Genomic DNA, 11359 nt, shown 5'->3' with positions numbered 1-11359 from the left:
TGAGAGAGTCATCTCCTAGGCAGGTTGATAAGAAGTCTAGGCGTCCCCAAGGAGAGAGAGGTCTGGAATATTCAAGGAGGAAGAAAGGACAAACTTTTTACTTTTTTCCTCTACATTCCTTAGGATTGTATAACAATAATGTATCCTGCCTGAAGACAGTCTTTGGATTAAACCCTCTGGCTAATTCTGCAATCTTAAAACATAAATTATGGGAGTAGGTCTGGTCTTTACAAGGATGTATCCTGCCTGAGGACAGTCTTTGGATTAAACCTTCTGGCCAACTCTGTTATCTTAAAATGTAACTTATGGGAGTAGGTTTGGTGAGGTCTTTACAACCTCCAGACATTCTTTGGATTCATTGGAGAGTATATAACTCCATTGCTAACACTAGCAAGGGGGTACTCTTTCTACCCCCTTCTGATGTCTATGTCAGAAGCGTCCTCTATCTCCTTTATACTTAAATAAAACTTTATTGCACAAAAGCTCTGAGCGATCCAGCCTCGTCTCTGGCCCTGAATTGAATTCTTCTCCTCTGGAGGCCAAGAACCCCGGCGTCTTTGTGTGATTCAGAAACAACCTTTCAATAGCAAACACCCTCTTCCAACAACACAAGAGACGACTCTACACATGGACATCACCAGATGGAAAGTACCAAAATCAGACTGATTATATTCTTTGCAGCTGAAGATGGAGAAGCTCTATACAGACGGCAAAAACAAGACCGGGAGCTGACTGTGGCTCAGATCATGAACTCCTTATTGCCAAATTCAGGCTTAAATTGAGGAAAGCAGGGAAAAGCACCAGCAGCCATAACCATTCAGGTGTGACCTAAATCAAATCCCTTACAATTATACAGTGGAAGTGACAGATTCAAGGGACTAGATCTGATAGTCAGAGTTCCTGAAGAACTATGAACGGAGGTTTGCGACAGGAGGCAGTGATCAAGACCATAATCAAGAAAAAGAAATGCAAAAAGGCAAAATGGTTGTCTGAGGAGGCCTAACATATAGCTGAGAAGAGAGGCAAAAGGCAAAGGAAAAAACGAAAAATATCCCCATCTGAATGCAGAGTTCCAAAGAATAGCAAAGAGAGATGAGAAACCCTTCCTAAGTGATCAATGCAAATAGAGGAAAACAATAGAATGGGAAAGACTAGAGATCTCTTCAAGAAATACACAACCTTGATGAACTCCTTTCCCAATCTGGAACTAGTCCATTGTCCTGTGTCCAGTTCTAACTGTTGTTTCTTGACCTGTATACAGATTTCTCAGGAGGCAGGTAAGGTGGTCTGGTATTCCCATGTCTTTAGAGATATGAAGGAAACATTTCATGCAAAAACGGGCATAATAAATGACAGAAATAGTATGGACCTAAAAAAAGCAGATGATATTAAGAAGAGGTGGCAAGAATACACAGAAGAACTCTACAAAAAAGATCTTCATGACAAAGATAACTATGATGGTGTGATCACTCACCCTAGACCCAGACATCCTGGAGTATGAAGTCAAGTGGGCCTTAGGAAGCACTACCATGAACAAAGCTAGGGGAGGTGACGGAATTCCCATTGAACTATCTCAAATCCTAAAAAATGATGCTGTGAAAGTGCTGCACTCAATATGCCAGCAAATTTGGAAAATTCAGAAGTGGCCACAGGACTGGAAAAGGTCAGTTTTCATTCTAATGTCAAAGAAGGGCAGTGCCAAAGAAGGTACACCTTACTGTGGATCACAACAAACTGTGGGAATTTCTTAAAGACATGAGAATACCAGACCACCTTACCTGCCTCCTGAGAAACCTGTATACAGGTCAAGAAGCAGCAGTTAGAACTGGACAAGGGACAATGGACTGGTTCTAAATTGGGAAAGGAGTTGTCAAGGTTGTATATTGTCACCCTGCCTATTTAACTTATATGCAGAGTAAATCATGCAAAATGCTGGGCTAGCTGAATTACAAACTGTAATCAAGAATGCCAGGAGAAATACCAATAACCTCAGATACGCAAACGACACCACCCTTATGGCAGAAAGTGAAGAGGAACTAAAGAGCCTCTTGATGAAAGTGAAAGAGGAGAGTGAAAAAGCTGGCTTAAAACTCAACATTCAACAAGCTAAGAGCATGGCATCGGGTCCCAAAACTTCATGGCAAATAGATGGGGAAACAATGGTAACAGTGACAGATTTTTATTTTCTTGGGCTCCAGAATCACTGCAGATGGTGACTGCAAGCCATGAAATTAAAAGATGCTTGCTCCTTGAAAAAAGTGTATGACAAACCTACACAGCATACTAAAAAGCAGAGACATTACTTTGTAACAAAGGTCTGCATAGTCAAAGCTATGGTTTTTCCAGTAGTTATGTATGGATGTGAAAGTTGAACCATAAAGAAGGCTGAGCACCAAGGAATCGATGCTTTTGAACTGTGGTGTTGGAGAAGACTCTTGAGAGTCCCTTGGAGAGCAAGGAGATCAAACCAGACAACCCTAAAGGAAATCAGTCCTGAATACTTATTGGAAGGACTGATGCTGAAGTCCAATATTTTGGTCACCTGTTTTGAAGAGTCGACTCATCAGAAAAGACTGATGCTGGGAAAGACTGAAGGCAGGAGGAGAAGGGGATGACAGAGGATGAGATGGTTGGATGGCATCATCGACTCAACAGACATGAGTTTGAGCAAGCTCCAGGAGATGGTGAAGGACAGGGAAGCCTGGCATGCTGCAGTTCGTGGGGTCACAAAGAGTCAGACACAACTGAGAGACTCAACAACAACAACAAGGCCTCCAGGTCAAAGGCTTTATCACAGACATGCAGGATTTCTCATATAGATCATGTTCATCCAAATTTTTATCTATAGGATATGATTCTACAGCTTTTTAGAGGAAATACCGCAAGACAGAAAGGCTCATGCTTCTTCCTAGGTTAACAAGGCAATCACTTGTTTTGAAGTTGTAACTTTGCCTTGAGTGACAGGTGGCCTTCCAGCTTTAAGCTGCTGCCTAGAAAAAGGGACGAGACTCACCCTTTCATGTATCTACTCACATGTATCTACTCACATCTACTCACATGATGTAATCTGGGGAAGAGAAAGAAAAAACCACTCCTCCCCTCGCTTGTGGTTTAGTGCTCTTGCTTAATGTTGTGTGTTCAAGACCCTAGAGCAATGTTATGAGATTATATATTTACATATATCTCCATAGCCACACAAACAAACACACACACACACACACACACACACACATATACCTATTACTTACAGACTCACAGATGAGGGTAGGGGGTATCCTTTATTCACTCAGGACCTGCTGTGCCAAGTACTGTACTAGCCTGAAGATATGATCATCAACATAATAAATACGGTTCCTGCCCTTACCGTCTTAAAGTTCTGTTACCGTCTCAGTTCAGTTCAGTTCACTCAGTCGTGTCCGACTCTTTGCGGTCCCATGGACTGCAGCGCACCAGGCTTCCCTGTCCATCACCAACTCCTGGAGTTTACTCAAACTCATGTCCATTGAGTCAGTGATGCCATCCAACCATCTCATCCTCTGTCAGCCCCTTCTGCTCCCATCTTCAATCTTTCCCAGCATCAGGGTCTTTTCAAATGAGTCAGTTCTTCACATCGGGTGGCCAAAGTATTGGAGTTTCAGCTTCAGCATCAGTCCTTCCAATGAATATTCCTTTAGGATGTGGACTGGTTGGATCTCCTTGCAGTCCAAGGGACTCTCAACACACACAGTTCAAAAACATCAATACTTCAGCACTCAGCTTTCTTTATAGTCCAACTCTCACATCCAAGCATGACTACTGGAAAAACCATAGCTTTGACTAGATGGACCTTTGTTGGCAAAGTAATGTCTCTGCTTTTTAATATGCTATCTAGGTTGGTCAGAGCTTTTCTTCCAAGGAGCAAGCATCTTTTAATTTCATGGCTGCAGTCACCACCTGCAGTGATTTTGGAGCCCCCCAAAATGAAGTCTGTCACTGTTTCCATTGTCTCCCCATCTATTAGACATGAAGTGAGAGGACCAGATGCCATGATCTTAGTTTTCTGAATGTTGAGTTTTAAGCCAACTTTTTCACTTTCCTCTTTCACCTTCATCAAGAGACTCTTCAGTTCTTCACTTTCTGCCATAAGGGTGGTGTCTTCTGCATATCTGAGGCTATTGATATTTCTCCTGGCAGCCTTGGCTCCAGCTTGTGCTTCATCCAGCCTAGCGTTTCTCATGATGTACTCTGCATATAAGTTAAATAAGCAGGGTGACAATATACAGCCCTGACATACTCCTTTCCTGATTTGGAACCATTCTGTTGTTCCATGTATGGTTCTAACTGTGGCTTCTTGACCTGCACACAGATTTCTCAGGAGGCAGGTAAGGTAGTCTGGTGTTCCCACGTCTTTAAGAATTTTCCACAGTTCATTGTGGTCCACACAGTCAAAGGCTTTGACATAGTCAATAAAGCACAAGTATATGTTTTCCTAGAACTCTCTCGCTTTTTCAATGATCCAATGGATGTTGGCAATTTGATCTCTGATTCCTCTGCCTTTTCTAAATCCAGCTTGAACATCTGGAAGCTCACAGTTCACATACTATTGAACGCTGGCTTCGAGAAGTTTGAGCATTACTTTGCTAGTGTGTGAGATGAATGCAATTGTGCCGTAGTGTGAGCATTCTTTGGCATTGCCTTTCTCTGGGAATAGAATGAAAACTGATCTTTTCCAGTCCTGTGGCCACTGCTGACTTTTCCAAATTTGCTGGCAAATTGAGTGCACCACTTTCACTGCATCATCTTTTAGGATTTGAAATAGCTCAACTGGAATTTAAAGCCTAGTTGAATCATTGATGAGACTTTGTCAAAGCTACCATATCGCGCAAGTGCTTCCTATCCCATCCCCCTAAAAAGTTCATGTGAGCAGCAAATCTTTCACTGGTTTCATTTTATAGGGCTTCAACTGCAGGTGTCTTCAGCTGGTGGCCTTCATTTTACAGGCTTTTACTTACCTGCGTGCGCAGCAAAGTGGCCTATGGAGCATCACTGTTCTGTCCTGAAAATGGGCTTCTGCCCCACTCCCTCTCCCAATTACTGCATAGTTTTCAATACTCCAGAATCGCTAAAATATGGTAGGGTAGGGCCATGTAACATGAACACACCCACTAAGAACTTCAAAACATGTAAGCATGATCTATTTCTCTCCAACAGGCCCTGTCCCTCCTAAAGGTGATCATTCAAGGTTGCCAGTAGTTGAATTAAAATATCCTTCGAACCCCCTGGATATGCTTTAAAAATTTACTTAGGCTGTCCTCTGCAACTTTTCGGCTTTAAGGAGACTATAGTGCAAATATAATTACCCTGGTTGAGTTTAAGGGGAAACAGCAATCAAGAGCGGTTTGTCCTTCTAGAGAAGGGATTCAGGAACCGCGGGCGCCCGTCGGACATCCTGCTGAGGGCGGGTGCCAAGTCCCCGCGGCCTCGCGGGCGAGTATAAGTCCCGCCCTCGCGCACACAGTGGCCTATCTGAGCTCCCGCGCCTCCAGGGCCGCGGAGAGAATTCCGTTAGGAAATCGTCCGTCGGCTGTGGACCATCAATACCCGCAAACTCAGGAGCGTGTGCTTCTCCTCCCGCAGTATCCCAGCACGAAGCGCGGCCCAGGTGACTGGGCGAGCGGAGCCCCCTCGGAGAACACGGAAGCCCGCTGGCAGACCGCTCCACGCACCAACTTTCACTCAAAACCCGCCCGTCTCGCTTCAGGGTCGCCTCGCCCGTCCGTGATGGCGTCACAAGCACCGCCCACTCGGCCTCAGTCGCACTCTCTCAAGCCTGTGAGGCGACACCCACGCCCGGCCCAGCCACTCCGCATCAGAGGCGCCCCGCCAGTCCGCGATGACGTCAGGAAGCACCGCCCACTCCGCCTCAGGGGCGCTCTCTCAAGCCTGTGAGGCGACATCCACGCCGGGCCCGGCCACCCCGTGTCAAAGACGCCCCGCCCGCCCGTGCGATGAAGCCACACACCAGCCAGCCCCGCCCACCCCCGCCACCGAGGCGCTGGCGGGCCCTGTGGGATGACGTCCCACGCGAGCCGGGCCCACCCCGCGTTGGGGCGCACCCATGCCCGGGGACCACGCCCAGCCGCCGCAGTGGAACACCTCGGCTCCTTGCCGCCTCCGCCACCACCCCGCCCTGCGTGCTGACGTCACACGGCGTCGCGAGCGGAAGCGCGGGCGGGCCGGGCGGCTGCGCCGGCCCCTCAGAGGGGCGCTGCAGCGCGGGCTGAGGCGCCTCGGCCGGGAGCCGAGGGGAACGCTACGCGGCGGGGCCATGAGCGGCTCCAGGGCTCCGGGCCCCGAGGCGGGCGCCTCCGGGGCAGAGCCCCCCGGCGCGGCGCTGAGCGTGGACGTGGCAGGGCTGCTGGCACAGCTGGCGCGCAGCTTCGCGCTGTTGCTGCCGGTGTACGCGCTGGGCTACCTGGGCCTGAGCTTCAGCTGGGTGCTGCTGGCTCTCGGGCTGCTAGTGTGGTGCCGCAGGAGCCGCGGCCTTAAGGCCACCCGCCTGTGCCGCGCGCTGGCGCTACTGGAGGACGAGGAGCGCGCCGTGCGCCTCGGGGTGCGCGCCTGCGACCTGCCGGCCTGGGTGAGTGGGCGCAGCAAACCCCTGCCCGCCCCCTGCCCAGACCCGCCCTCCCGCCTGTGCCGGTCAGGGTCAGGGGCCCCGGGCCCGCTCTGACTCCGTCTGGGAGGTCCTCGCTTACCTCGACTCTGGCCCAGGTCAGACCAGGGATGCCCGCCCGCCACGGTCCTGGCCCTACCCCGCCTGCCCGCTCGGGAGTGCCGACCCGCCCCTACCTGGCCCGGGTCGGGTCCCCATCCGCCCTGACCCCGCCTGCCCGCTGGGTCAGGGGTCCCCGCCCGTTACTACCCCGCCCGGGTCGGGGTTCCCACTCTCCCGGTCAGGGCTTCCTGCCTGTCCTCGCCCCACCCGACTGGACCCCGCCCGAGTCGTGGTCCCTGCCCGCCGCGACCCCGGCCCTGACCCCGCCCGCCCGCCCGCCGGATCAGGGGTTCCTACCTGTCCTCACCCCGCCCGAGTCGGGGTACCAGCTCACCGCGACCCTCGCCCTGATCCCGGTCGCCTGTTGGGTCAGAAGTCCGTGCTCGTCCCCGCCCCTCCAGGGTCTGGGGTCCTCTCACTCCCCGACCCCGCCCACGTGGGGCGTTCTGAGCCCCGGGCGCCGGTGTCTGTCCGAGCCGTGTAAATCGGGGGTCTCCAACGCTGTCGCCGGGCCCCCACCCCGCCGGCCCACTGTCGGCCAGCAGACCCCGCGGGTGGGCGCCTTCACCTCTCCGCGCGGGCGGGTCCCGAGCACAGGTGAGGCGAGCCCCGCGCGCTCCTCCCGCGGCCACGTCTCCACGCCTCCCCGCGCGGTGCCGCGACTCCCGCCGCTGGAATGTGAGCTCCGGGCGCCTGGTGCGCTCCGCGGGCCTGGACGCCGCTCCCTTCTCCGCTGCGGAGAAGGCGGCCAGCGGTGAGCAGGGAAGGGCGGTTTCCTCCTCCCCTGAGACGCCTCAGCCATTTCTTTTTTGTTTCTGACACAGTTGAGCAGTGGGGGTCCTCCAAAAGATCCTCTGATGTTAGGATAATTGAAGGTTTGTTTCACTTTTTTTGGAATTAACGTTATAAGCTGAGTAACTTTTATGTAGGGTAGACTTGAATCCGAGGTGAATTTTAGGTGGGTGGGGGCAGGAAGTTTTGGAAGAGTTGCACTAATGGAGAGTCCTGGTACTGATTATTTTTACATCCAGCAATTCTCCTCATAATTTATTTATGCAATGTGAAAACTAATGGAGTTGGCTCCCTCCTGCTTTCTTAACCATAAGCTGGTGTCACAGTTTCAGGCAACAGGAAATAGTGCTTATTTTAAGATAAATGATGCTCATGTTAGGCTTGATGTAAAACTTCATGGGGAAATGGCCAGCCAGTGACTTTGAAAAGGGTCGTTTTCTCTTAGCGGAGAAAAGGACTTGGAGTGTGATCCCTGTTTCCAGTCATAAGACGTTTGTCATGGAGTACATGACACAGGCAGACAGGTTGGAGAGCTGGAATGCCCAGGGTCGGGAGAAACCTAACCTAATGGCGACTACCTGTAATGACAAAGAGCAATTGTAATAAGAATCTCACAGTCAGGGGCTTTGGGAATTTAACATTCTATCAATACATGGTGGATGTGTGCACAGTAGTTTTTGGAAGAATCAGAATAAGTAGTGTGGTGTAGCTTTTTGCCAGAAGCAGAAAAGAGGAGTGAAGTGTAGAAACCAGGTGTGAAAAGCCAAGAACAGAGGTACACTTGTTGGCAAGGCAGAAGGACTTTCAAGTGGCATCTTGTGTCTTATGTTACACTGAGTTAAATGATTACAGAAAGTAACCAAAAACGGTGAGTAGGGACATTACCCAAACAGCAGACATAATCAGGGTTGAGAGTCACAGGAATTGGGGATGTTGACATTCATAGATACTTGGTTATGGAGCAGTTGGCTAACATAAAATTTGCTTATGAAAGTTGTGAAATGCATGCTATTTTAACAATTAATTAACAGGTATATTTGTTACCATATTGAAGGACATGACAATTTTTTTTTTTTTTCTACCAGAAGAAAAGGGTAATTAGCCAAAGATTCCTTTCTTGGATTTTCCACTGTGTGACTTAAACTGATGAACCTTGGTGTTCATCTCATACAGTATGGAATTTCTGTTTTTCACACAGCTTTTCACTTGTTCATCAAATTTGTATTTGTGCTCACATTACACATACATGCACTTAAACACACCTGTATTGCTTAGAAAACTGCTGTGAGAATTCACACAAAACTTGATTTTGATCATATCCAAGAAAAGCCTAGGAGTCTGAGGTTTGAGGAAGATGTTTTAATGCCTTTTTTATTGTAATACCTGTGTGTTATTTTCCTAATAAAGCCAGTGAATCACACTGCCTAGAAGTGGTTATAGCTAGAGAACAAATCAGCAATAGAAATCGTTCATATATAAGAGGAGTTAAGGTTTCTGTATTAGTAGTTCTTGGATTTTTACTGTACAAACTTAGGTTCTTCGGGTTGGTATTTTACTTTGAACAAGATGTGTTTGTGCAGATTTCATAGTATGTCATTGACAGCTGTGATTCACAGCAGGGTAGAAGCAGAGGAAAACATGAAGTAATGTGGTACTCACTTCCTAGCTTTACTTTTGAATATGTTTACTCACAATTTTTCTTCTTTTTATTTAGTAAAGTAAAAATTTATGCTGACTGTAAAATGAGATGATAAATATTAATACTTTGAGAAATATATATATACTATTTCAAATCAAGGCTATTAGGAGGATATGAAAAATGGCTCTCATTTAACATGTGGCAATTCTGTAAGACTTTGATCTTAGAGCTTTAATGTGAACCACAGTACTATTCATTTCTTTACTCTTTTTTTCTTCCATCAACAGGGAAATCACCTGATAAGTCTGAGTTGACAGATTGAAGACTGGCCTTTTTGTTGTCCCTGTGGTCGTCCCTTGTTAATGAGCCCTGTAAAATTAGACTATGGGTGAAGAAAATTCTTGAGGAGTTTTTTTTTTTTTTCCCATTTATTTTTATTAGTTGGAGGCTAATTACTTTACAATATTGTAGTGGTTTTTGCCATACATTGACATGAATCAGCCATGGATTTACATGTGTTCCCCATCCCGATCCCACCTCCCACCTCCCTCCCCATCCCATCCCTCTGGGTCTTCCCAGTGCACCAGCCCTGAGCACTTGTCTCATGCATCCAGCTTGGGCTGGTGATCTGTTTCACCCTTGATAATATACTTGTTTCAATGCTGTTCTTTCTGAACATCCCACCCTCGCCTTCTCCCACAGAGTCTAAAAGTCTGTTTTGTACATCTGTGTCTCTTTTTCTGTTTTGCATATAGGGTTATCGTTACCATCTTTTCTGTATTGGTCTTTATCTTTCTGGCTTACTTCACTCTGTATAATGGGCTCCAGTTTCATCCATCTCATTAGAACTGATTCAAATGAATTCTTTTTAATGGCTGAGTAATATTCCATGGTGTATATGTACCACAGCTTCCTTATCCAGTCGTCTGCTGATGGGCATCTAGGTTGCTTCCATGTCCTGACTATTATAAACAGTGCTGCGATGAACACTGGGGTACACGTGTCTCTTTCAGATCTGGTTTCCTTGGTGTGTATGCCCAGGAGTGGGATTGCTGGGTCATATGGCAGTTCTATCTTGAGGAGTTTTTAATAGAGATGCATAAAGATGGTTTTCCACTACGATTTTTATTTGAAAAATTAGAACTTGGTGTGAAGTCTGCCCTTTTTCTGTTTTCACTGCTGCCAATTAATGTTGATTTTATGGCTGCAAATAAGTAGAAACCCAAACCTGCCATAAATGACAACTGGTCTTCTATTCCTCTTAAACCTTGATGATTGAGATTTAAAGCATAGTCAGCTTATGTGTTCTGCTGTTTTTACTATATGCACCAGCTTTTCTTTAGGGAGAGCTTTCTTCCCGTGGTTCTTCTGGGAAGTTCAGGAGAATTTTAAGTCTAGCCAAAATTTATTATGTAGACTAAAAACCAGATAAGCAAAAGAAAATAATACACTTTGGTCTTATGTAAAGGAAGGGCAAATACTTTTATTCTCAGTGTTAATCATTGACTTATACTATTAAAAAATTTTGTGAAGACTCGTAACAGACTTGTAACTACATCAGGACCCAGAGTTGAGCTATTTTAAACTGCAGTTGCAACTTTAGATCCTAGACCAATTAAACGCTTGAAGAAAATGTTAGAACCTCCTCAAAGCTGTGAAAGAGATATGGTTACTCTTTGGGTTTCTTTTATGCGCCTGCTACTGCTATAGTCACCCTCACCTGGCTGTTATGCTATCTAAGTGCTTCATGAAGTTAGAGCAGAAGGCCCCACGGTTGCTGGACATAAAGTAGTAAATACCTGTTTTTTAGTTCAAGCTGACAAATGGATTTAAATTCAGGATCTTTGCATACATCAGGCTGTGTGCTCTGGTTTTTCTGCTTCAGGTGACTATTAGCCTCACTTTATATTTCAAGATTGGAGAATGTAGAGCTAGGACTAAACTATAAATAATTTAAACAGATACAGGAATTGAAAATATATGTAATATATTTATATTAAATTATATTTAGTTAATATATGTTATGTTAAGTTATATTAAATATGTGTGTAAAATATAGATCTTGGTCCTGTGAAGAAACAATTATGAACAACTGACTAGTGACTTAGTGTTCTCCTTAGGCCTGGTGAACCTCTTAGTATATTCTTTGAGTTTTCATGATTTCTACATTG

At 46.7% G+C, this 11359-nt stretch overlaps 1 protein-coding gene across 3 annotated transcripts in view; it reads left to right on the top strand.

Moving 5' to 3' along the window:
• The first annotated feature begins 6292 nt into the window (after positions 1-6292).
• The window catches only part of ESYT2 (extended synaptotagmin 2), a 75028-nt gene continuing 69961 nt past the window's right edge, over positions 6293-11359 (top strand). For all 3 annotated transcript variants that reach the window (XM_061166247.1, XM_061166248.1, XM_061166246.1), the window contains exon 1: positions 6293-6619. In XM_061166247.1, the coding sequence (XP_061022230.1) occupies positions 6308-6619 (312 nt within the window). In that variant the 5' untranslated portion in view covers positions 6293-6307. The remainder of the gene's footprint in view (positions 6620-11359) is intronic.

The sequence above is a fragment of the Dama dama genome, chromosome 18, assembly GCF_033118175.1.
Source record: "Dama dama isolate Ldn47 chromosome 18, ASM3311817v1, whole genome shotgun sequence".
In the NCBI taxonomy this organism is placed as follows: domain Eukaryota; kingdom Metazoa; phylum Chordata; class Mammalia; order Artiodactyla; family Cervidae; genus Dama; species Dama dama.
The sequence above is the reverse complement of the archived record's forward strand: the minus strand, read 5'-3'. Positions and strand labels throughout refer to the sequence as shown.